The following is a 26,710-nucleotide window of genomic DNA, read 5'->3' on the forward strand; positions in this document are numbered from 1 at the left end:
GCTATGTGAGAAATATAAAAATGGGGATGAAGGTCAAGACCCACTTGATCAAAAATGGGAGACCCTATTAGTAAAATAAAGAAACCAAAAGAGGCTCAAGTAGTACAGTGCCTGCCTAGCAAGTACCGAGGCCCTGAGTTTAAACCTCAGCACTTCCTTCACTCCTAAAAAAAGGATGTCCCAGTTCTTTCATTTCTCTTTGACTCAGTGTGAACTGGATTCTTCTGAAATGAAGAACGTCCTTTGCTTTCTCTGTTGCCTGCTTTCCATAAAAAGCCATATCTGGCAGTTCTCATGAATCCCCAGATGATGTGAGGATTGTGGGTCTTTTGGGCTGGGCCTCAGGTCTGGAGGGGGATCCAACTACTTCCCAGAGCAGTGAGGTCCCCTTAGAAATAGCCACTACCAGAAGGGCATAGCACTTTCTACTCACAGTGCTGGAATGATGTCACAGAAACAAGCCAGGGACCTGATCTTTCAGAGTGACTAGAACCAGCAGGAATCCGAACCTGATGTGATCACAGCCCTGGGCCTGTCATCCCGACAAATCCCAGGAGAGGCTAAACTTGGGGTTGAGCCCTCAAGAGAATTCCCTGAGGACTTTACTTCTTACCCAAGTCCAAATGGGTCACTTTTGAATTCTCTACATCCAGATAAAGCAAAAGACTTTGGCAGCTCTTTCCAATGAGTTTAATTATGGCAATAAACAAATGATCACAGGTTAGATGATGCTATTTCAAATCGTGGTCAATTAAATTATTCTGATTTTCTGCTCTATTTCCCCCTATAGGTTTTACCTGGGTGGCAAGTAGGGTTTGGAGTTGTGTGACTCTGAAAATAATGTACATCATGCCAAGATAGAAAGACTCCACAGTAACTTCAGACTGAATATGTTTTATTTTATTCTCTTAAATGTTAATTATGTTTTGATTGGAGCCCAGAGCCTCATGTGTGCTGGGTAAGAATTCTGCTGCTGAGTTACCTGCTCAGCCCCTTAATTTTTGAAAGAACCAGACCCACTTTCATTCATTTGTATATTCCCAATAGCTCAGAGAAGGGAGCAGCTGTCCATCAAATATTTTCTGGATTCCAGATCTATTTCTTTAATAGGATTATAGAAGAGGGGAATCTGACCCTTCGCTTTATTACCCTACCTAATGTGAGATGGGGTTTGCATAAGCCTAACCTTTGTGTCCCCCCACAATGTATCAAAAAAAATGACTCTTGAAAAATTCTCTCTTCCCTCCCTCATCAAAGTAACCCTTAGCCTAAAAGTATTTCCTTTGTTATCTGTTTATACAAAGTGTGTTCCCTCCCTCCCGTGTACACACATGATTTGAAGTTTGAACTAAACCATCTGCTTACTGAGATTTCAACAGTAAACATAAAAATCACCAGAGGATGGCGGGGTGGAGTGTGGGGAAACCATTTCCACATGGGGAGAAGGAAAGCAATGGTAATGAAACAGGCTCCGCTAGAAACAAGGCCAAGTTTATTGCATGTGAAAAGGAATCACATGGAAATGCAGCCCAGTGGTCAGGAAGTGTGAACATATACATTTTGTATATCTTCTGTCCATCCTGATCCTGGAGGGCTCCCTTACTCTTCACTGTCGTGGACTACCATCTGGAAAGGAAGCGGGCACTTGTAGTCAAGTCAGATGGCAGAGACACCTTTCTTCCTTCCTGTCTTCCAACAGTTACCAAGGAGTTGCTTATACATATCAGTAGGAGGCAGGAAATTTGGGGGGAGGGGGATCTTGTAAGGATACAGTTATATAGATGAAGCCTGAGAAACCAGCCAGGAGAGATAGCAAACCCCATTTGGATGGCAGATGTCCTAAGTAGATAGACACTGCAGAAGCAAGTGCTTGCTCCTCAGGCTCTAGAGAATATTCCTGTAGCGGTGCTCTGGTGCCAGCAGAGGGCATGAGAGAGCTCAGTAGGATTCCATTCTTTCTCAAGATAGTGTTTGTTTTTTGTTGTCAAACTTATTTTTTCGCTGGGTGGCTGGTGGCTAGATACTCAGGAGGCTGACATCTAGGGATCAGTGTTTGAAGCTATCCTGGACATACAAACAGGAGAGATTCTTATCTTCAGTGAGCCAGCAAGGAGCTGGAAATAAAGAGGCGGCTCAAGTGGCAGAGCTCCAGCCATGAGTGAAAAAACTAAGTGATGCCCTGAGTTCAAGCCCAATACTAACAGAAACAAAAAGAAAATTAGGAGACAAAACTGTATTTTTTGGTGGTGCTTGAGTTTGAGAGCCAGGCTTCATGCTTGCTAGGCAGGTGCTCTACCACTTAAAAATATACTCCCATCCTTTTGTTGTTGTTTTTTTGTAGGTTGTGGGGCTTGAACTCTGGGCTTAGGTGCTGTCCCTGAGCTCTTCAGCTCAAGGCTAGTGCTCTACCACTTGAGCCACAGCGTCCCTTCTGGTTTTCTGGTGGTTAATTGGAGATCAGAGTCTCACAGACTTTTCTGCCTGGGCTGGCTTTGAACCGCAATCCTCAGATCTCAAACTCCTGAGTAGCTAGGATTACAGGCGTGAGCCACCGGCACTTGGAGCAGCCTTTTTTGCTTTTAATATTTTTTAAAATGTTATAGGTCTCACATGAAAACTAAGTTGCTTAAGACAATCCCCTCCCTGGGATGTAATAGAGGGGACTCTGTACAGCTGCTTCTAGCTCAGCAGTCTCCATCATCACTGTGGGTGGCTCTTGGATCAACAACTTACCCTGCTAGAGGTGAAGTCTCGGGTCTTTGCGCGCAGTTTATTGACTTGCGATTCTGCGATGTCTGCTCGTTCCTCCGCCTCTTCCAGCTCATGCTGAGCTTTCCGGAATTTGGTGAGATGAACATTAGCTTGTTCATCCTAAATACAAAGAGCCCGGCAGGTCAGATCAGCGCATGCTCCTCTCTCAGAACTCCTTGCGGGATCGGAACCAGGCACCGTGTCAACATCACACAGACTTACCGCCTCCTCCGCCTGCCTCTTGTAGGACTTGACTTTCACTTGAAGTTTATCCACCAGGTCCTGTAACCTCAGCACATTCTTCCTGTCCTCTTCACTCTAAAATGGGAACGTTGTGAGAGAAGAGGGGTAGAGCTGCACAGGACTGACCCATTTTCTCAACTCCAGTGTCTCTTCTTATATTCAAGTTGGACATACTGTTCAGAAGTACTTGTCCCACAGAAAGGAACCTTACTTCATTGTTGGTGGGAATGTAAACTTGTTCAACCACTTTGGAAAGCAGTATGGAGGTTCCTCAAAAGACTTCACATAGAACTCCCCTATGACCCAGTAATCCCACTTTTGGGCATTTACCCTAATGTTTACAAAAAAGACCACACTAACGCTACCAGCACAACTATGTTTATTGCAGCATTATTTACCATAGCTAAGATATGGAACCAACCCAGATGGCCCTCAGTAGATGAATGGATCAAGAAAATGTGGTATATATACACAATGGAATTCTATGCCTCCATCAGAAAGAATGACATTTCCCCATTTGTTAGGAAATGGAAAGGCTTGGAAAAAATTATATTAAGTGAAGTAAGCCAGGCCCAAAGAAACATAGGTCCCATGGTTTCCCTTATTTGCAATATCTAGTATAGGTATGAGTCAAGCGGAAAAAGTCAGATAATGTGATGTCAGGAAAACGAACCCTTAAATATGTATTTTAATGTTTTTGTTTCTTTCATGCATGTGTTTCTAACGCATTTATAAGATTATTTCTTTGTTGCTTTGTATGTCCCTCCCCCACAGTGTAACCCCCGCTTTCACTATATTTGATGTCAGTATAACATGTGGAGGAGATGGGGACAAACAAGTCATTTAAGGATTCAGGTGGACCTGTTGCAACAATGAGAAGTACAAAATATCATGTCAAAACCAGCTTTACAATGTCGGAGTGGGGGGGGGGTATGATTGGGTGGGGGGAGGGGGGAGGCTGGGAAGGGAGGTGAAGGGTAAACAAAGGAGGAGGCTGCAATGCTTGGTAAGAAATGTATGCATTTTCCTGCCCATGTAATTGTAACCCCTCTGTACAGTATGTTCTCAAATAAAATAAAATTAAATTTAAAAAAAAAAAGAAGTACTTGTCCCAAACAGGAAGAATTAAAAAAACAAAAGGCCAGCAACGCTTCTTTCTACCTACTTGGTATGTGAGCTCCTTGACCCGACGCTCATACTTTCTCAACCCCTTCACAGACTCCGTGTTCTTCTTCTGCTCCCCTTCCAGCTCAGACTCCAGCTCTCGGATCTAAGGAGAAGTTAGGGTGTTGTTCTGGGCCGGTGGTATGAATGGGAGAAGATGGGGTGGGAGGTGGGGGCTCAGTCCAGCCAGGGATTTCCCTGTTGTACCCTGGCCTCCAGTTTCTGGATCTGCTTCTTGCCACCCTTCAGAGCCAGCTGCTCAGCCTCATCCAGACGGTGCTGCAGGTCCTTCACCGTCTGCTCCAGGTTCTTCTTCATCCGCTCCAGGTGGGCGCTGGTGTCCTGTTCCTTCTTCAGCTCCTCGGCCATCATGGCAGCCTGAAAAGTATATTAGGCCCACTGAGTGGCTGACCAAGTTCAGAGCCTTCATCGCTGTGGAGACCTGGGTGTTTGAAAGGAGCAGAGATCATGCCCTAGAGCTGTGAGTGCGCACAGCTTTCCCCTTAGAGTAGGACAAGCGCTCCACAGGACATACAATAATCTAAGAAATAGAACTTGCCAGGACTGGCAGGACAAAGTGGTTGGCTCCTAGTGACCTTCCCCATCTCCAAGGGCTCTTCCTTTCATGACCACTAACATATTTTAGAAGATCCTGAGGCTAGGAGAAAACTGGTTTGATATTCAGCACCCCAGGATTGGGGATAACAAGGTTAAGACAGGTCCTCTTGAGAACCAAAAGCCAAGTCTCTTTGAGGTGGTATTCCCTTGCCAGACAGCAGGTGACGCCATTAGATCTGCAGACCCAGGAAGCAGGATTAGGGGACCAGGAAGGTTATAGGTAGTTAGTGGGCGAGGTGATTTGGGATGTCAACGTGAAGGTGCAGTTTCCACATCTGGAAGGGCTCACCTGTCCTTCCTATCTTTCTTTATTCAATGTATCTCTTTCAAATGTACAGGAAGAAACAGCTGAGTTTGAGGAGAGAGGGGGCAGGGGTCTTGGAAGAGATGTAAGCCATGAATGTTCTGGGGGAGACCTCTGCCTTTTTCATGGGACAGTTTAGGGGATTAGGGAGTAAGAAAGGCTTTGAGGAAGCCCAGGCCAGGAAAGGAAGATAAAGCCTTACATCAGTGATGGCCTTCTTGGCCTTCTCTTCAGCATTCCTGGCGTCTCTGCTGGCATCTTCCACCTCACTCTGGAGCTGTGTGAGGTCTGTCTCCAGCTTCTTCTTGGTGTGGATGAGGCTGGTGTTCTGGGGAAGGTGAGGGGGTGGGCATCACACAGGTGTGCCTGAGGCTCAGGTGTGTCTGTAGGATCCCCAGGTTCCCACACCCTTACCTGGGTATGCAGCAGCTGCACTCGCTCGTTGGAGTCCAGGAGCTCCTGCTCAGCCAGCTTCCGGGCCCTCTCGGTCTGCTCCAGAGTGGCCCGCAGCTCCTCCACCTCGGCCTGCAGCAGGTTGGCTCTGCGCTCCACAATGGCCAGCTGCTCCTTCAGATCCTCCTGGCCCCGGAGAGCGTCATCCAGGTGCAGCTGTGTGTCCTAGCAAGAAGAAAAAGGAAGACACTCTGAAGTGGGTGTCCTAGGTCCATGAGCTTTGTTTTGAGCCTTTAAGGATGGGGGAGCTTTTCCTCAGAGGGGGAGATCTGGGGTGGGGGGAAGAACTCTGCACCTTCAGCTGGCCCTGGACGCTCCGGAGGTGTTTGAGGGTCTCCGCAGCCTGGCGGTTGGCATGACTCAACTGGATCTCAATCTCATTGAGGTCGCCCTCCATCTTCTTCTTGATCCGGATCGCTTCATTGCGACTCCGCACCTCAGCGTCCAGTGCACTCTGCATGGTCTCCACAGTCCTCTGGTAGTTCCTCTTCAGCTGCTCAATCTCCTCATCCTTCTCGGCGATCTTCCTGTCGATTTCTGATTTCACCTGGGTCAATTCCAGCTGGATTCGGAGAATCTTGGCCTCTTCATGTTCAAGAGCAGCCTTTGGGGGGGAGGAGGGGGAGAGACAAACAAAATTGATGGTAACCATGCTGGGGCAGAGCCTGCTACACCAACCTGGGGAGGGCAAGCCCTAAAATCTAGCGCTGTCACATTAAAACGACCTTTGCAAAAAGTCTTCACTTGGCCAGGTTGCTGGTAGCTCATGCCTTGAGTCCTAGCTCCTTAGGAGGCTGAGATCTGAGGATGGAGGTTTGAAGCCAACTTGGGCAAGCAAGTCCATGAGATGCTTATTAATCAGCAAAAAAATACCCATGAGTGGAACTGTGGCTCAAGTGGTAGAGTACTAGCCTTGAACAAAAAAGCCAAGTGAGAACATGAAGCCCCAGTATTGGTATACACACACACACACACACACAAATCTAACTTCACTGGGGAAATGAAACCTGCTTCCTTATGATTTGGCTTTGATTATGCAATCGTCAATCATACACTAATAACATTTAAACCATCCTATTTCTTAGGAGCAGGCAGCACTTTACATATATTTTTCAATTTGCCTAAGATTTTATGGAATCTAATTTTCAGACCTATTTCCATGTCAGCATTTTCTCCAGTGAATTCAAGATAAGTCATAGAGATTATCCTATCCAGCCTTATAAGAGTTGTTGGGGGGGGTGGGGAGGGAGGGACAGGCATTAGGACTGTGATTTTACAAAGGTAAAAACAACAACAAAACCTAAAGCAGCTTACCTGCTGCCCGGCCCCTTCCACCAACTCCCACCCCCACATCCTGGTCTTTTGTTCCTGCTGCCGCCAGCAGAGACTCCAGTGCTCACCTCTGCTTCCTCCAAAGCCATCTGAATATCAGCCTTTTCCAACTCCATCTGCTTCCTTGATTTCTCCAGTTCGTGGATGGTTTTCCCATTTTCAGCGATTTGTTCTGTGAGGTCCGCTATCTCCTCTGCAACAAAATAACTCCCCACTGCAGTGATCTGCCTCCACCTGGGTTTCCCCAGCATGCAAAGTGCTAACTCCCGGCTTTCGCACTGGTTTCTTATCCTGCTAAAGACTTCTGTTTTGTAGAGATAAGAAACGGAACCTAGAGGGACTTGCAATCAATGCAAAAGATGGTGGCTGCTTCCCGTGAGGGGAAGGGAAAGGTCTCGGACCGGCTCCTACTTGGCATTTGGAACAGCTTACGCTCTAAGTTCTTGTTTTCCCGTTTCACGGTCTCCAGTTGATCCAGGGCTTCCTCATAGGCATTTTTCAGTTTGAAGAGCTCAGTGCTCAGGCAGCGGGACTCCTTCAGAGACGCCTCCAGCTCTGCTTGACTCTCCTCACACTTGGTCTTCCACTCAGCCAGCACCTGAAACACCCACAGCAATTTCAGTTTATCAGCTCTCCTACAAGCTTTGAACTCAGCAGAACCATTAAAAGGGATACTCTCAGATCTAGGGTTACACTGACAGAGCCTTTTGTTTCAACTTCTTAATGTTGCTCGTTGGCGTAGCCAAGATTTCCTTCCATACATTTACTCACTCAACATCAGCTGGGGGCTGGTAGCTCATGCCTCTAATCCTAGCTTACTCAAGAGGCTGAGATCTGAGGATCCCAGTTCAAAGCCAGCCTGGGCAGGAAAATCCCAGAGACTCGTGTCTCCAACGAACTACCAAAAAGCTGGCAGTGGAGGTGTTGCTTCAGTGGTAGAGTGCCATCCTTGAGTGAAAAAGCTAAGGGAATTGGGCACACACCTGTAGTCCTAGCTATTCAGAAGGCTGAGATCTGAGGATTATGGTTCAAAGCCAAGCCAGGAAGAAAAGTGTATGAGAGTCTTATCTCCAATAAACTACTTAGAAAAAAACCAGAAGTGATATTGTGGCTCAAGTGGTAGAAGTGCTAGTCTTGAGCACAAAGAGGCTCAAGGACAGTGCCCAGGCCCTGAGTTCAAATCCTGTGCTGGCACACACACACACACACACACACACACACACACACACACACACACACACACACACACACACACATACACGCACAATTTTGCTCAAGATCAGTAGCAACTGCTGTCTCCAAAAAGCATATGGATCCTTGGAAGGAGGCTCTTTTCCTCATACAGTATTTCTAAGTATTTCCTTAAAACATTAGCTCCAGTGATAGCTGTCTGCCACACTGAGAAGGGGCATTCCAGCATGCCTCCTATTGGGACATGTTAAGAGTTCCACACATCAACTACCTAGACGCTCCAGCAACATGAGGGTTTGCAAAGAGCTGGGGGCTGAGCAAGACTATAGACATTAACTAGGCCCTGCTGACCATGTTTGCAAGGAGCCCCACCACCCCACCCCTACCCCATTTCCATTCTGTTTGCAAGATGTAGCAACCACACCCTGGGTAGTTCAGAGACATTCTCCATGCCACACTGCTGTTGAGGAAGAGCCGGGCCTAAGGCCAGCCCCTCTTTCCACAACCAACCAGAACCTACACACACACACACACACACACACACACACACACACATCATGGCACTTGGCAACACCTTATCAAAGTTCCGCTGCTTCTTGTCCAGAGCAGCAGCCAGGGAGTTGGCTCTTTCCACATCAACCATGAGATCCTCCACCTCTCCTTGGAGCCTCTGCTTTGTCTTCTCCAAGGAAGCACATTTAGCATTCACTGCCTCAACCTGTTCCTCCGAGTCCTGAAGGCGCTGAGCAAGTTTTTTCCTTTTAAGGATATGAAAAAGAAGCAGATGTTATTTTGGTTTCAAGCTTAATGAACATCACTGCTCATCAAGCTGGAGTTGCTGATCTGTGGGATTCAAGCACTCCTGTGGTTTCAGGAGCCCAGGAGGGAGCCCTCTCTGCTCAGAGTCTGTGATCAATAACCTGCCTTGTCTCTACCCAGGATCAAAGTGGATGTCTTAATGAGACTGGCTAGTGACAGGTTCACACACACACACACACACACTCAGTAGATCATCCTCAGTTGTGAAGCCAGGATGTTGGTGCGTTCTACCATGTGAGTACTTAAAAGTTTTTCTAGTTCTTCCACAGGCAGAGTTGCTTACTTGGCCTCCTCCAGCTCCTCCGTGCGCTGGATGGCGTCCGTCTCGTATTTGGTTCTCCACTGGGCAACCTCACTGTTGGCCTTGGACAGCGCCCTCTGCAGCTCGGCTTTGCCTTCCTGCTCCTCCTCATACTGCTCCCGAAGCAGATCACAGTCATGGCGGGAGGATTGCAGGGCGTGGGCCAGGGCGTTCTTGGCCTGGGGAATAAAAAACAATAATATGATAAAAGCGAAATGAACTCCAAAACATGGACACAGAGGTTTTTCTTTGTTGCTGTTTTAATGTATTATGTGATTTTTCTGTTTCCTTGGAATGTTCTGCCCCCTATGGTACACCCCCTGTGGTCACTGTGTTCGATTCTGGTACCCTGGTATTGTATATGCATTTATTTGAAATAGGGAAGGGAAGGGGAACAAGAGAATGGTGAGAAAAAGGGCCAGGGGGGAAACCAATGCATCAGCAATATACAACAAGACAACTAGGGGCAAGGGGGGGGAGAAGTAGGAGAAAAATGAGGGAAGGGGTAACAAGTTTGAGAAGAAATGTGCTCATTACCTTACTTATGTAACTGTCACCCCTATCTACCTCACCTTGACAATAAAAAATAAAAAGTTTTAAAAAAAAGAGTCCACAATGGATTTGATACTATGTGCTTCACACAACCTAAGTATGTCCCTGACGGAGCTGTGTGGTGTGCATCCTGTGCACCTGCAACCCCAGGTGATATCTGAAAATCCAACCAAGAACATAGAGGCAAGAAAGGCACCTTGCTTTCTTCCTCCAGCTGCCTCTTGAGCTCTTCTATCTGCTGGGTAAAGGCTTGCTTGCTCCTGGAAAGTTGGGACACGATGCTCTCCTTCTCTTCCAGTTGACGACTCAGTTCACCTATGGTCAGAAGGAAATATTTTCATGCATTCATACAATGCACTCATTCCTTCACTCCCCAAGTTCCTAGTATGTGTAAGATCTGGCAAACAAATGAGAAGATGTGGCTATATCCATGGACAGAGGAATAGCATGCCTGACAATGACAGTGCCAGAAACCACTGGATGTGGGGACCACAATGAGGCCCAAAGAAAACCATTGCACCCTGAAAATGTTACCAGGGCCCTGAATGAATGACTTCTCCCAAGCTGCCCAGCGGCCTCTTCCTTTGTCATGAAAGGAATTCCTTAGTGCTTCTGGGAGCAGCTGCTGCTCCCCAGCAACGTGGCGGTAGTCTTTGACTAAACAGGGCCAGTTCAGGTTGATATGTGTACAGAGGTCAGAGATAAAGGGGACAGACAGGGTTTGTGACTCCACAGCTTACTCCTCAAGGTTATTGCAGAAGGGGTAGCTGACTACACTTCTTTTTGATTTACCTGTAGTGAGGGGTCCATGGTGAGTGGAGACACGTTTTCTAGGTGAAAACCCCAAACAATGTTCCATTAGTTTGTTGGTGGTGGTAGTGGTGGAGGGGGTGGTGATGTGTGTGTGTGTGTGTGTGTGTGTGTGTGTGTGTGTGTGTCCAGTACCAGGGTTTGAGCTCAGGGCCTCACACTCTAGCTTGGCTTGCTTACTGTTTCTCTACCACTTGAGCTACATCTCTGGCTCTGCTTTTTGCTGGTTAATTGGAGATAAGAGTCTCATGGACTGTCCTGCCTGGGTAGGCTTTGAACCAAGATCCTCAGATCTCAGCCTCCCCTAAGTAGCTAGGATTACAGCTGCCAACGCCCAACTTCCTTACATTTTTATCACATAGGGAGAGGCAACACAAATTAGCCCGTTTCTCGCTTTATTCTCCACAATGCCTAAATGCAGACACCATGCTACAAGAAGTAGAGATGGCTGGATCTTCCTTTCTCCTCCTATTTTTGCCTATTAGATTCAGTCTGACCTAAGTTTGTATTAATAGGGAACATCCTAGAATATGGCGATGTTTTGAGCCCCTCCTTGTTCTGATCCACTTTCTCCCCTCTTCCTTGGACTCTTTTTTTGTTGGCCATGGGGCTTGAACTCTGGGCCTGGACTCTGTCCCTGAGCTTTTCAGCTCAGGGTGAGCACTCTACTTGAGCCACAGCTGCCACTTCCCGTTTTCTGGTGGCTTATTGGAGATAAGAGTCTCATGGACTTTCCTGCCCAGGCTGGCTTTGACCCACGATCCTCAGATCTCAGCCTCCTGAGTAGCTAGGATTACAGGTGTGAGCCACTGGCACTCGGCTCTTGGACTCATCTTTAGGAATATCTTGAATGCACCTTCTGTGGGTTATTTCGATTAAGTCTCTGGTGCAAAGATTCTCTCAGAAATCCTCTACCAAACCCTGCCCTGCCGTCCTAGGTCCCAGTGCAGGTGGGGTAGGCCTGGCTCACCAGCTTCGGCCTGCAGCCGAGATTTCTGCGTGGTCAGCTCGCTCAGGCTCCTCTGACTCTCCTCATTCTTGCCCCTGGCCTCGCTCAGCTGATCCTCCAGAGTTCGACAGATCTTCTCCAGATTGGCCTGATGAATCGGGACAAGGGGGAGAGGTAAGGATGGCAGGTGTGCCGGGCTGGGCTGTGGGCCCGGCCGCAGGGGTCCCGTGCGCAGCCCGGCCCCGCTTGCACACCTTGGATTTGGACACGCTCTCCACGCTGCTGGACAAGTCGTCGATCTCCAGCTTGAACTCGCTCTTCTCCTTCTCCAGCTTCTGCTTGACCCGCTGCAGGTTGTCGATCTGCTCAGCCAGCTCGGCAGCACTGTCTGCGTGCTTCTTCCTCAGCGTGGCCACCGTGGCTTCGTGCTGCAGCGTGGCCTCCTCCAGGTCCCGGCGCAGCTTCAGGAACTCCGCCTCCCGCTTCTTGTTCAGCTCGATCTGGGTGGAAGTGACGCCGCCTGCCTCCTCCAGACGCTCGCTCAGCTCCTCCAGCTCCCGGGCATAGTCGCTGCGCTGCTTCTCCGTCTTGGCCCGCGTGGCCCTCTCGGCCTCGATCTCCTCCTCCAGTTCCTCGATGCGAGCCTGCAGAGGGGTGCAGTGCAGCCCGTCACCCACCCACCAGCAGCTCTCCACAGAGAGTGGAGGGTCAATGTTCCGGTGCCAGCATGCAGAATCCACGCAGGTGCCCACCCCACTGGGGCACGGATGGGTAAAGGAACTGTGTAGATAGATGGATGGATAGATAGATAGATGGATAGATAGATAGATAGATACATACATACATACATACATACATAGACAGATACATAGATACATAGACAGATACATAGATAGATACATAGATACATAAATAGATACATACATACATACATAGACAGATACATAGATAGATAGATACATACATACATACATACATACATACATATATACATACATACATAGATAGATACATAAATACATACATACATACATAGATACGTAGATAGATACATAGATAGACAGATACATAGATACATAGATAGATACATAGTTACATAAATAGATAGATAGATAGATAGATACACAGATACATAGATAGATACGTAGATAGATTCATAGATACGTAGACAGATAGATAGATAGATAGATAGATAGATAGATAGATAGATAGATAGATAGATAGATAGATAGATAGATAGATTGATTCAATGGAGTATTATTCAGCCATAAAAAGAAATGAAGGCAAGTCATTTGCAGGAAAATGGAAGGTACTGGACACTAAGTTACCTTACATGAAATATACCAGAAGCAGAAAAAGCAAAGGCCATATATATTCTCATGCAGAGTTTTTAAAGTTTTTATTTTGTGTGATGTGTGCATGGACATGTGTGTGCACGCGTACACATCAGAACTAGGGCTTGAACCCAGGCCCCTGGGTGCTGTCACTGAGCTTTTTCACTCAAGGCTAGTGCTTTATTTAAACGACCCCTCTACTTTTGGGTTTGGGGTAGTTCATTGGAGATAAGAGTATCACAGACTTTCCTATCCAGGCTGGCTTCAAACCACAATCCTCAGATCTTAGCTTCCTAATGAGCTACTGGCACCTGGATTTTATTTTTATTTTTTTACATCTACCCAAATGTAGAATAGTGAGTAACTACCAGAGGCTGGGGAAGTGGGGGAGGCTGGATTTGATCAGCGCATGTACACTATGTATATGTTTTGAAATGTTACAGTGAACCCCATTAATGCACAGCTAATACATGTTGATATGGAATCTAGTTGTTACCATATTACCTTGTTACCTAGTTTCTACTCCCATCAGATGAATGAGTCGTCAGATCTCACAGATAAATAGGAATGTCACTAAAAGATTTTCCTGTGCCAACCACCATTAGCCCCCAGTAGCCAACCCATAACGGTTCCATTCCTTTGAATATTGACCCACATATTTTAGTTATGTGTTTGATTACAAGTTGGAGGTTAGTGATCATGCCTGCCCCATCAGCCTGGCAGAAAGGAAACCCAGGAAATTCATTCATGCGGCCCTGCCTATTTGCTCTGGCTGTGAGAGGCCAGCACTCTGCTCCCTGGGTGACCCATGTGTGAAAGTAAAATTGGAAGGCCTCCTAACCTGTAGCTCTTTGATTTTCTTCTGGAACTGGAGGCCCAGGGTCTGCTCATCCTCCACTTTGCTTTGCAGTTGACTGTACTCAAAATCCTTCCTGTGGAGGGAAATGTACAGTAGGTGAAGACAGAATCCATCAGGTAACAACCTACAACGCACCGGAGCCAGTGGTTAGGTGGTTTACTTCTTCAGCCTTTCATCCAGCTGTTGCTTATCGTTCTCCAGATCTAGGATGGACTCTTGAGCAAGCTTCAAGTCTCCCTCCAGCTTCCTCTTGTTCCTTTCCAGGTCTACTCGCAGCTTCTTTTCTTGTTCTAGAGAGCTCTCCAGCTGGAAGAAAAAAAAATGGCACCATTTCCTTTTGGGATCAAATGCATTGTTAAAATTCTCCCAGGAAAAGGGGATGTGCACCCTGAAATTCCAGGACTCCTGAGGTTAATGCTGTTGACTTACATCATCTACTTGCTGTTCCAGTTTGCTCTTGATTTTGCTCAAAGAGTTAACTTTGTCTTCCTCTGCCTGCAGGTCATCCAGGGTCTGCTGGTGGGCCTCTTGGAGGGCCTTCTTCTCCCTGGTCAGCTTAGCAATGGTCTCATCCAACCCAGACAGCTCTTCTGTAAGGTTTTTCACCTAAGAAGAGATCTCAACCATCAGAAGAAGGGATGGTTTGGTTTGCAGTGAATATGTCAAGCCAGAAAGACCCAGTAGGGGGGATACCTTGTTCTCTGTAGCATGCTTCTCCTTTTCGACCTTGGCCAGTGTCAGCTCAAGGTCATCGATGTCTTTCTTCAGTTCTGAGCACTCATCCTCCAGCTTCCTCTTCTTGGCGGTCAGCTCAGCATTGATCTCTTCCTCATCCTCAGCTCTCTCCGTCACCTCTTTGATTTTGGCCTCCAGTTGGAATTTGGCTTTGATCAACTGATCGCATCTCTCCTCTGCATCCAACAAGTTTTCACTTTCCTAAAGAGAAAGAAGAATCAGAGCAAGACGGATGAGAGTGATGAAAGAGGTGACAGCAATTAAGATGTATTCATCGTGCTTGCAAACTGACATGCTGAATTGGAACCCTTTGTACAACCACTTAGGGATAAAAACAAGTAAGCAAGCAAATCAATTAATAGATAATAAAATAATTATCACTTCCTTTAGGGATAATGAGATTTGTGATGGTCTAGTATTTTGTTCTACGTCCTTTATGAAGCACCCAGCTTCCCCCGAAAAAAACTCCACCATTAATCTAGCTTTGCTAAAAACTTAGTAAAATACAGGACAATGGCAACAACAAGAATAATAGTAATAGTAGAAAAGACTCTTAGGCACATACAGCTTGTACTTGGAGCTGCAAGTCATTCTTCTCTTGTACCAGTGTCACCAGCTTTTCTTCTAACTCTTTTCTTTTCGCCTCTGACTTGGCGAGCTCATCCTTGGTTTTCTGGAACTCTTCCTTCATGGTGGCCATTTCCTTCTCAGTCTCCGCACTCTTTAGCAAAGGCTTGATCTTGAAGAAGAGTTTCATCCAGGGCCAGTGCTTGACATTCATGAAGGAGCGGATGTTGTACTGGATACAGAAGATGGACTCCCTGAAAACAAAGCATTGTTTATTCTACGGAGGCCCTCCCCGCCTTCCCCTCAAAGAGCCCACATTTGAATAAAGACCTCACTTTACCTTCTTTGAACCATTTTCTGGAATTCAACCCGCATGAGGAACCCTCTGCACACAGCCTGGGTCCGGGTGATGAGTTTGGCCAGGCGGTCATCCCGCATCTCCTCCAGGGTCCCCAGCAAGCCAGCCTTGAAGAACACCTGCAGGGAGAAGTGGATGCAATGGGGTCTGTTTTCTGGGGAAACTATGTGGAGAGGATGGAGAGGCCAACGCCTGTCAGACTGAGGTCCTACCTTCGTGTGTCCAAATTTGTACTGCGTGTGGTCAATATCGATGGATGCCAAGAGCTTCTCACAGGCTTTCTTACTGTCAATGAATTGTCCCTCCGGGATGGCGCTGGCATTCAACACTCGGTATCTGCCGTTGCATATAGAGATAATCAGGCTATTAGCAAAGACGTAACCCTCAGAGACCCAGCCAAGTCGAGGCCCCTCTTCAAGGCAGGAAGGCCAAGTTGTCCATAATCACACTGCCATACAATGGCCTAGAATCTAGGCTGGAGAGCACTTAGGCCAGGCCTTTCCCTGCCTGGAGGTACATCAGATAAATTCCAGAGGAAAACACACACACACACACACACACACACACACACACACACACACACACACACACACATATATACATACATACATATATATACATATGTGTATATGTATACATCCATATACATATGGATGTATACACATATACATATATATACCTAACCCAGTGGTAGGTTATTTATTGTACTCACATGTCCACATTGTTCTTTCAGAATGAATCTTTTCACACTAACATTTCACCCCTGTCAAATCCTAGTCTTTGTACGCTCAAGAATCATCTAGAACATCTTCCTTACACACCTTTGCTTAAAATCTCCATAGAGAATCCTGTTGGGGAATCCCTTCCTGCAGATGCGGATTCCTTCCAGGACACCGTTACAGCGCAGCTGGTGCAGAACCAGGCTGTGCTCCATGGCCCCTACGAACAGAGGTGAGACCCGTCAGCTTCACCGGGAGCCCGCTGGCAGGCAGGGCCTCTGCCCAGGGGAGCTCAGCCTGCAGGTGACTCACCTGGGGTTTTGGTTTCATTGGGGATTATACAGCGCACGAAATGAGGGTGAGTGGTCCTCAAATTGGACATCAGCTTGTTCAGGTTTTCCTAAAGGACAAGATTCAATTTCACAGTGTACAGTTAGCCTCTTACAAAGAAAGACACACTGCCATGAAAAATAAGATAGATGTTTTACATTTATCACAAGTTCTAAAGAACAGTGACAGCACATTCTTGCATGCAATAGTCTTAGGGCATATTCTCCCCACATTACAACTAATATATGTATATGTATATCTATATCTATATATATATGTATGTATGATAGCCAGGCACCAGTAGCTCATGCCTGTTATCTTAGCTAGTCAGGAGGCTGAGATCTGGGGAACATGGTTCAAAGCTAGTCTGGGCAGGAAAGTCTGTGAGATTCTTATCTCTAATAAACTATTCAGAAAAAGCTGGAAATGGTGCTATGGCTCAAGTGGTAGAGTGCTAACCTAAAGCATAGAGAGGCTCGGGGCCAGAGACTAGGCCCTGAGTTCTAGCCCAGGGACCAGAATAAAATAACATAAAATAAATTTTAAAAAATAGAAGTTAACATAAGCAGCAGTACTGGGCATTGAACCCAAGCCTGGGCACAACTGTTCTGCCACTTGAGCTCGCTACCAGCCCTTTTAGTTTTGTGTTTAAGATTCTAATACATGGATTTGTGCTACTTTTGCCTGAGCTGTCTTTAGCTTCCCATCTTCTTACCTCTGCCTTCCCAGTTGCTAGGATTACAGGTGTCATTAGGATCACTACTATGTGCAGACATTGCTCGTCTTAAATGATTCAAGGTTAGGCTCTGTTATATTGCTTGTGGCTTAATGAACTGTATACAAGCAAATGAACTTGCACTCATCCTACCCTGAAAAGTGCAGAGACAGTTTGAAAGGAAGACCCCTTCTTCTTGGCAACTTTCTTCTTGCCACTGTCAGCTATGAGAAACAAAGGAAGACAAGTGCTGTGAACAGGTCTGCAAAGTGGGCTGCAAAGGGGTGACCACCCAAGGCCGAGGCCTTCCTCCTGTCCAGAGTCTTTTACCATCAGTTGTGGCAAAGGTGGCATAGAGGTGTGCCAAGAGCCTGTTGGAGGACTTCTGGTACAGCCCCACAACGGTTTCGTTCAGAGGGTCCTTGTTCTTCTCCAGCCAGCCTGAGACACTGTAGTCCACAGTGCCCGCGTAGTGGATCAGAGAGAAGTGGGCCTCGGCTTTGCCTTTGACCACTTTGGGCTTCTGGAAGTTGCTGGATTTGCCCAGGTGCTGGTCGTACAGCTTGTTCTTGAAGGAGGTGTCTGTTGCCTTGGGGAACATGCACTCCTCTTCCAGGATGGAGAAGATGCCCATTGGCTAGATTTGAGGCAAAGGCATTGGTAAACATGAGTCGCATTGCAGCATGGGAAGAGGGTTCTGAGTGATGTGTAAGATACCTTCTCTATGAGCTCAATGCAGGCAGCCAGGTCCATCCCGAAGTCAATGAACGTCCACTCGATGCCTTCCTTCTTGTACTCCTCCTGCTCCAGCACGAACATGTGGTGGTTGAAAAACTGTTGCAGTTTCTCATTGGTGAAGTTGATGCACAGCTGCTCCAGGCTGTTATACTGCCATCAAAATATAATATTCACGTGAAAACTTAGACTGCATTCAGAGAGCCATGAGCTGTCTCCCTTACAGCCTTAGTAGTCCTTGTTGGTCCATCTCTGCTCTCTCCAGGGCCCAGCTTTGACCACATTTCCTCCTTTATGAAAGAAGAAGGCATCTCCAACTTCTACTAACTACAAGATGTTGCCCCCTCTCCTGAGCTTTCATGGTGTGAGCATCTTTCCTGAACCAAGTTGAAGCTAGTCTGCATGCTATAGAAACTGCTGTGTTGTTTTTAGTTTTTTTTCCCCTCAACTAGACAAGAGGCTCATTTTTTTCTGCCACCTGCATTTCTGGTACACATTCTCCTTAATGACTGGCCATATGCTTCTAACACAGGACAGTACAAATATTTATATAAAATTGTGTGTGAGGATTGAGGATATTTCTAGTGGTAGGGTGCTTGCCTAACATATATGAGGTCCTGGGTTGGATTCGTCAGCACCTCAAGACAGCTATAAATAAATAACTTGATTAATTTAAAAATAGTGTATCATTTACTTTGCATCAAATTCTCTGCTTCTCATTCTGGCTCTTCCTAACTCATGAATAGTATTATTTTTTTCTCATTTACTCATTTGTGGATAGCCTTTAAAATTCTCTTCACAAAGAGTCATCACCTTTCTGAAATACTTATAAAGCCTCTCAGCGTGGCAACTCGCTTCATCTGATTTTCTCAGCCTACTTTTCCTACAGTATGGCCTTCCAGAACCAAGAGCTATCAAGGGAGGAATGGAAATCAGACGAACCTCAAAGATTTCAAAGCCTGCAATGTCCAAAACACCAATGAAGTGCTGTCTCGGCAGCTTCGTGTCCAGCTGCTGATTAATGCGGGTGACCATCCAGAGGAAGAGCTTTTCATATACTGATTTGGAAAGGGCATTCACAGCGTGGTGCACCTGTCCAGGAAAAGCCAGTTCATGAGGAGGAAGGCAGTGACCATCAGGGGCCTGGCTCTCTTCCTGGCCTCCGGGATGGGACGCTCCTTACCTGGTCCACCGTCTGCCCCTTGGTGACATACTCATTTCCTACTTTTACTCTGGGGAAGCACAAGGCTTTCAGGAGATCGGAGGAGTTCAGGCCCATCAGGTAAGCTGTCTTGTCAGCCACTGGTAAGCAAGAAAGACAACATTCAGCCACATGGTGGCGGTGGACCAAGTCCATCTTGGTACTTGGCATCATCTATCCCTTAGGGACATCTGTGGGGCCAGTGGAAGTGATGTCACTCAAAGAACATGGTCAGTTTTATGAAAGGGAAGGATCTGTCCCCAAGGCTCAGCCCTGGTCACTTCTCACTGTCACTAAAACCAGACTGTGCTAGGGATTCGGCAAGTGGATAGTGACAGTGCCCAGAGGCATCCGTGGTCTAGCAACAGGTCATTTGGGCACTGAATGATGTCAGGAGAATGGCCCCAGCCCTGGTTGATGTCCTACTTTGTGGAGTTGGTACCTTCAGTGCCGTCTGGTTCTGCCTGCTCCTCACGCTGCTTCTGCTTGAATTTCATGTTCCCATAATGCATCACGGCCCCCGTCAACTTGTACAGTCCGGATTTCTCCTCTGGGGTGAAGCCCAGGATATCTATGGCACTCTGGGCATGGAAAGATCAGCCCATGGTCAGTGGCCTATGATGAGAGAAGCCCCCTTACCTCCCACGCCCCTCATGCCTCCTCCCCCTGCTTACATCCGTAGCCAATAGTTCCTCTGCATCGTCGATGCTGCCCACCAGGATTTCACCCTGGCTGATGAACGGGTAGTCGTAAGGGTTGGTTGTGATCAGGAGCAACTCTGAAATGATGAAAGGTTGAAGAGTTGACCCTGATACTTAGGGAAAAAAAATCCTTCTGGTGGATTTAGTTCCCCTACCCCAGGTTGGGAGTTTAACCCAGCTGGAATCAGAACTAATTGTAGAGTTAGAAATCTCTTTTCTCCTCTATCTGAGCCTGAAAACACAGACCAGGGAAGACGTTGCTGTCTTCTATGCCTTGTAGATTAAGAATCCTAGAGGATATTTAAGTGTTCTTGTTTCACAGTTGGGGAAAACTGGCTGAACATGGGCCAGGTCTGGAGTTACACTGGATGGGGAAATAGAGGTCTGTGGTATAACCATGACTTTTCCTAATTTCTGTCGAAAACCTGCAGCCTGTTTTCAGGCTAGAGACCAAGAAGTGTGAGCAGATGCAGCCAGAAGGCAAGGAAGCCAGTGTACATAGAGGCTTCTATCTGAGGCAGAACTGGAGGCAGGGTGACTGGCTGGCTATCCACCCACGGGCTGGGTTCATCTGATTGTACATGGGCCTCTCTCAGAGCCTTTGAGAGAGGTCTCTGCACCTGGACACAAGAGGGCGATCAAGGACAATTAAATGTTCAACTGTTCAGAAGCTTTTTATAAACCTGCTCTGAACCTTGGCTTAGTCTTGCTGCTGTCTGACCAGATGTTTTTCAAGTTGGTATGGTCACTGCCCAGGTAGCCTCACCCCACATCTGACATAAACTCCTTGGTTGGCAGTGCATCACCTATGCAAAGGCAGAACTCTTCTTCATGCATGAAAGACCACGCCCTCTGGTAATTTCTCCAACCCCATGGAGGGCCTCCTCACCGATGAGCTCCGGCTTCTTGTTGGAAAGAATCTGGTAGAAGATGTGGTAGCTTCTCTCCGCCTTCAGCTGGAAGGTGACCCTTGATTTTTCCAGCAGATCTGGAACACAAACACAGGCCTGTCCTCCTAGCTGTTCCCCAAAACATGGAGACCACATACTACCTCACAGCGGCTACTTACAAGTTTCAATATCTGCAGAGGCTAGCTTCCCCGTCGTTCCGAAATGGATTCGGATGAACTTGCCCTGTACAAGGGGAAAAGGGAGAGCAGTTCCTACCATGCCCCCTCCCCCACTTCATCTCCTGGGCACCATCAGGAAGAGCCTTGTCCCTGTAGTTTGGTCTTAATTATATGCTTTCTTCTTTTCTTTACCTTCTTCCATGGGACTCATCTGCTTCTTTCTGTTCCTCCTATTCCTGCTCAGATCTATTCAGCAAAGTAGTGATATCTCTCTCTCTTTCTCTCTCTCTCTCTCTCTCTCTCTCTCTCTCTCTCTGTTCATGCCAGTAATAAGGCTTGAAATCAGAGATGAGTGCTGCTCCTTAGACTTTTCACTCAAGGTTAGTGATAGATACACATTTGGCTTTCCAGGGATTCACTGGAAAGAAGAGTCTCATAGATTTTCTTGAGCAGGCTAGCCTTCAAACTGTGATCCTCAGATCTCAACCTCGTGAGGAGTATAGGCATGAGCCATGGGTGCCCAGCTCCTCCAGGTATTCAGGTTTGGGGTCCCGTGCCTTCTACACCCCTCCCATCCCCCTGCTCCCAGTCATTACCTGCCAATTCCATCTATTGAGGAGTTGGCTTCTGGTCACTCAGCTAGTCTATTACCCACCCAGTTCATTGAACTCTATCTGAGCATGTCTTGTGTATTTGTTTGGACTTTCATGGTCTCCCCACTCTGGTCTGTAAACTTCCTGTTTTAGGTATATTGTAGGCAGAGAGATCCCAACCATGCTTGGACTACTCACAAAACGAGAGGAGTTGTCATTCCTCACGGTTTTGGCATTGCCAAAGGCCTCCAGCAGGGGGTTGGCACTGATGATTTGATCTTCCAGAGTCCCCTAACGCAAAAAGTGGAGGAAGAAACACCAATTTTTTTTTTAAAAACCTATCTTTTTAAAGCCAGAAAATGATGGTAATAAGTGCTCACTAGTTCCACCTCTCCTGCCTGCCTAGGAGTGAGAGGCCCCTCCCTCCTCCTGGGACAATCCAACCCAAGGACTGACTCAATCAGCAGCAGGCCTTCCTTCACACCCTCTGCCATTCCCACACATGTAGCCATAGTTGGGTCTCTTAAATGGACAGCCCTTGCTTCTCCGGGTAGACTGTCTGGATTTATTTTATAATACTGTGTTATTATTATTATTGTTGTTGTTGTTGTATATTTCATATTATTGTATTGTCTGTGTCAAAGGCAAGGGTGTGCTAGAGTTCTCTCACTCATCCATGAATCTGAAAGAAAGGAACAAACTCTTTACGCTGCCCCCAGATTGTGAAACCTTTGTATCTTTTCTTCTAAGAAATCGCAGGATCCTGTGCTACCCTTGGCTAAGATGGCTTTTACATCCTAGCCTGCTTTTCCCACTCTCACTTTCTCATTCTCTCTTCCTCTCTTTCTCCCTCTCTCTTTATCTCTTACTTTCTCTGATGCTAGCACTGGGGCTTGAACTCAGGGGCCTGAGCACTACCCCTCAGATTGTTTTACACAAGGCTAGAGCTCTACTACTTGAGCCATCGCTCCAATTCTGGCTTTTGGCTGGTTAATTGGAGATAAGAGTGTCAAATGGGACTTTCCTGTCAAATTGTGATTCAAACTGTGATTCTCAGGTCTCAGCCTCCCAAGCTAGTATTAGAGACGTGAGCCACCCATGCCTGGCTCTAGCCTGCTTTTCTCTTCTTGTGGAGAGAGGAAGGTACCCGCCTGGCCTCTTTGTTGTGAAGTTAGAATAGAAATGTGAAGAGGCAGCAGAGAAAACTCCTTAGTCCCTGCTCACCTTCATTTTGGAGTCCTTCTTCTTAGCCAGGTCTCCAGTAGCTGCAATTGTTGCAAAGTACTGGATGACCCGCTTGGTGTTCACAGTCTTGCCTGCCCCGGATTCTCCGCTGTTCAGAAAGTTGGTAAGAGATAAAGGAAGTGAGACCTGATCCAGGCGCCAATGGCTCACAGCTGCAATTCTAGTGACTCAGCAGGCTGAGATCTGATGATCAATGTTTGAAGCCAGCCTGGACAGACAAATCTGAGAAGCTCTTATCTCCAGTCAACCAGCAAAAAGCCAGAAGTGGGGCTGTAGCTCAAGTGGTAAAACATCAGCCTTAATGGAAAAAGCCAAGTGAGAATGCAAGGCCCTGAGTTTAAGCCCCAGCACTGAAATAAAAAAAAAAAATTAAAAAGAAAAGAAGTGAGACCAATTGGTGTAGACAGGCTTCCTGGGATGCATCAAGTGGCCTGGACATGGACAAAACTAGCCTAGAAGTCACTAAGAGCGACAGAGGCCCGGCTGTGAAACCACTCTGTGCTCTAGATACTCACGTGATCAGAATGGACTGGTTTTCACGATCTGTCAAAGGAAAAAATAAAATAGAGCTGATGGCAGTACGGAAGAGCTCTCTAAGACTCCCTGGTCTCTCAAGGAGCCACAGCTAAACTAGACAATTCTATTCCCCCTTAGTTGCCTTCTTTATTGAGTTCACAGTAGGAAGGGAAGAGCTTCCTTCTTTTGAATGAGAATCAAAGAAGTGAAGCCCCTGATGGCAGCCCATGGCTTCCCATTGGAAGAGATGGAGACATTTAAACCTGTCTGTGTTTCTGATCTGTGTAGTTTTACCAATACTCTGATCAGTGAACATTCCTCACCCTGGCCCTGGACAGACAGTCTGTCTGGCTTCTTTCTGCCTCTTCTCCCTCATCTCTCTCTACTCCCTCCTCTCCCTCTCCTGGGTACTAGAGTGAGGCAGTACCAGGATGAGGGATAGCAGCCGAGCCCTTTCATTTCCCCTTTCCTCATCTCTCCCCACACGCCAGATCCCGCCCCTCCCTGCTTCCTCCTCAGAACACACCAGTCAGCATGAACTGATAGGCGTTGTCAGAGATGGAGAAGATGTGGGGCGGGGCCTCCTGACGCTTTTTGCCTCGGTAGCCGTTCACCACCTCGGGGTTGTACACCGGCAGCCACTTGTAGGGGTTGACGGTGACGCAGAAGAGGCCGGAGTAGGTCTGTGGAGAGAAAACAAAAAGTATATGTATCTATGGGTTGGGTCTTTTTGATGTTAGATTTCTTTCTGGTAAACTTGTAAAAGAGTGAAGTAAATATTTGTTTATTGGCAGCATGGGATTTAAACTCAGGGCCTCTTGCTTGCTCAGCTGGTGCTCTGCCACTTGGGCCACACCCCAAGCCTTGCTTTATTTATTTATTTTTTTTGATAGTTATTTTGGAGATGGAGTCTCATAGACTTCTTCTGCCTGGGCTGGCTTTGAACTATTCTCTTCTAGATCTCAACCTCCCGAGTAGCTAGGTTTACAGGAAAGAGCCACAACAGTGCTTGATTTCTACTTACCCATGAAGCAACTGAAATGCAAAACAGAAACTAGCCAGACCTCCCACAGCTAGTACTGTTTTTAGGTTGTTTACTTTTAGGATTTTTTTGTGTGTGTTTCTGAGGCAAAAACTATATATCACTGTATATCCCAGGCTGGGCCTGAACTTTCTATCCTCCTATCTCAGCCTTTTGCCTGTTGGGATTACGGGTGTGCAGCACCACACCTGACTCCCACCCATCCCTTGCTTCATCTTCTTTCTCTGCCCTCCACTTCTTCTGCTGTGCTCCACACTAGTCAGAACCCCCCACCTATACAGTCCTGTGTATACCACCCTTGCCCACCCCACATCTAGTGTCCCAGGAAAGCTAGGGCCCGGGTCACCACTGACATAGATCATCCAGGACGTGTAGCGGTCTTTGAGGTTGTACAGCACTGCCGGCTCATTCAGATGCGTTAGCATGGCCATGTCCTCGATCTTGTCAAACTTGGGGGGATTCATGGCGTACACATCTTCCGGCTTCACCACCAGGGTCTGAAAGGGGAAGAGGCACCAAGGCTTAGCTCACATTCCTACTGCTTCAGGAAGAGACTTGCCCAGGTGGGACAAGAGGGTTACCTGGTTGATGGCGAAGGAAGATGCTGTTAGGGGGTGACTTGTGGTGGAGGGGACAGGGGGTGCTTGGTGTCTGTTACTGGGGTTCATTTCCTCTCCAGTGTCTTTGGGGAAGGGAGACAATGACAGAAACGAGAGAACAGGATGGGACCCCTATAAAGGAGGCAGAGGCCTGTGGCAGGGATGGGAGCTAATAAAGCTCCTCAGTGCTGGCATCCCAGGAGCTCTCCACAGCCTGTTCAGAGAAAATAGCCCATCCTGATAGAAGCAAGGGGAGGAGAGACAGCTGGGTGGTTTGAATTCCCAGGCTGGTATCCATGGCATAAGCTAACATGTGAAGCTCTCTGAGAGCAGCTGACACCCCCAGAATACCTCCATTGTGCCCCCAGAATACCCCCATTGTGTCCCCCAGAATACCCCCATTGTGTCCCCCTTCCTCAACCTTGTTGGCACATGCTTAGGAAAGAGTGGCACTCCTCCCTTTCCCTGTCTATGGGCAGACGATTACAGGCCGAGTGAAGAGTCAGCCAGGGGCCAGGCAGAGCAGAGGTTCCCAGCATGCACCAGGGCTTTGCATTGCTCTCAGGAAAACACCCACCCCAGGCCTTGAGTTTTCTCTGTGTAGAGCCTGAAGCCCTGGGGCGGGGGCCTTTTTCTTCCCTGTGCTTGGCACTTTCTTGCTCTCAATTGGTCAATCCTGTCTCTGGACCATGTGAGCAGGAAACCTATCCTAAACATTGACCCTCTGGTCTCATTATATCTAGCTTTTACCTTTCCTCCCAGCTCTTCTTCTTAGCTTCTTCTGTGTGTGTGTGTGTGTGTGTGTGTGTGTGATTTTTTTTTTGTTGGTTGTGGTGTTTGAACTCCAGCACTGGGCGCTGACCCTGAGCCTCTTTGTGCTCAAGGCTAGTGCTCTAGCACTTGAACCACAGTGCCACTTCCTGTTTTTGAGTGGTTAATTGGAGGTAAGAGTCTCATGGGGACTTCTCTGCCTAGGCTGGCTTCAAACTATGATCCTCTGATCTCATCCTCCTGAGTAGCTAGGATTACAGGTGATAGCCACTGGCACCTAGCTTTCTTCTTAGCTTCTTTATGAAGTGTTGAATGCCCTTTCCTTCACTCAAAGACACTATTTCCTCTTCTTGTCTGTTAGATTCTCTTTTTTCCTTGTTTTATTTTACTTTATCTTATTTATTTTATTCTATTTATTTCAGGGACATTTTTCAGACTCAGAAGGTCGTGAAGTCCAAATTATCTTCCACCTTTTCCCATAATGGCTTGGCTCAAAATATAATAGGCTATAGTGTTCATCTCCCTCTAATAGCAGATGTCTGCTAGTTCATTGAGCTTGTGGTCCACTAAGGGCCTCTTGCCCACTTTCCTTACCATTGCTAAAGATAGGGAAAATCTAGACTTCCAAGGAAGGGTGTTGTAAAAGTGCGCCTCCTAGTGTTGGACTCCCAGTTCTGCACCTTTGAAAAGCATGCAAACATTGATTTGTTTTTTTCAAAAAAAAAAAACACAAAAATACTGAATGCTAACTGCTTTGATCAACCATCACCAGGCCTTTTTCTTGCTTAGAAATGAAGGCCAGTACTCACTATGCTGTCTCCTAGAACACCCATGGGCCAGAGCCCATGAAAGGGGCTGGAGGAGGGGCCAATGCACATGCGCAGAAACAAAGCAGAGAGCCAGAGGAAGGCAGGCCCAGGAGCCTTACCCGGCTGTCTTCTGTCTCTACCGTGACCTTCCCATCTTGGCTATTCTTAATTTTCCCCTTGGCATACTCTTCTTTGGAGTCAACCACAAAGCAGTAGGTTTTGGCATCGAAAGGCTGGTTCTGAGCCTCGATCCTCTCCTTTTCCGACTTCCGGAGGAAAGGGGCGGCTATGCCGAACACTTCCATCTCGCTGTCACTACTCATGG

General features: G+C 47.1%; 1 protein-coding gene across 1 annotated transcript; it reads right to left on the bottom strand.

The window, feature by feature from the left end:
• Nucleotides 1–1,470: 1,470 nt before the first annotated feature.
• LOC122119114 (myosin-3) lies at nucleotides 1,471–26,710 on the bottom strand. The gene is made up of 39 exons (XM_042693060.1): nucleotides 26,505–26,710; nucleotides 24,560–24,703; nucleotides 23,691–23,847; nucleotides 23,164–23,191; nucleotides 22,628–22,736; nucleotides 21,602–21,694; nucleotides 20,811–20,874; nucleotides 20,631–20,729; nucleotides 19,715–19,818; nucleotides 19,483–19,621; nucleotides 19,023–19,141; nucleotides 18,782–18,931; nucleotides 17,822–17,992; nucleotides 17,435–17,741; nucleotides 17,258–17,328; nucleotides 16,372–16,459; nucleotides 16,162–16,279; nucleotides 15,553–15,676; nucleotides 15,323–15,459; nucleotides 14,981–15,236; nucleotides 14,374–14,616; nucleotides 14,110–14,286; nucleotides 13,841–13,986; nucleotides 13,663–13,753; nucleotides 11,742–12,131; nucleotides 11,509–11,635; nucleotides 9,925–10,043; nucleotides 9,159–9,355; nucleotides 8,631–8,814; nucleotides 7,298–7,463; nucleotides 6,934–7,058; nucleotides 5,829–6,137; nucleotides 5,495–5,698; nucleotides 5,283–5,408; nucleotides 4,366–4,536; nucleotides 4,160–4,264; nucleotides 2,974–3,069; nucleotides 2,734–2,871; nucleotides 1,471–1,626 (listed from the first exon to the last, which is right to left on the bottom strand). Exons 1-39 carry the CDS (start codon nucleotides 26,706–26,708, stop codon nucleotides 1,600–1,602), a joined length of 5,823 nt encoding a protein of 1,940 aa, XP_042548994.1. The 5' UTR covers nucleotides 26,709–26,710; the 3' UTR covers nucleotides 1,471–1,599.

The sequence above is a fragment of the Dipodomys spectabilis genome, unplaced genomic scaffold, assembly GCF_019054845.1.
Source record: "Dipodomys spectabilis isolate Male_0828 unplaced genomic scaffold, ASM1905484v1 ptg000004l, whole genome shotgun sequence".
In the NCBI taxonomy this organism is placed as follows: domain Eukaryota; kingdom Metazoa; phylum Chordata; class Mammalia; order Rodentia; family Heteromyidae; genus Dipodomys; species Dipodomys spectabilis.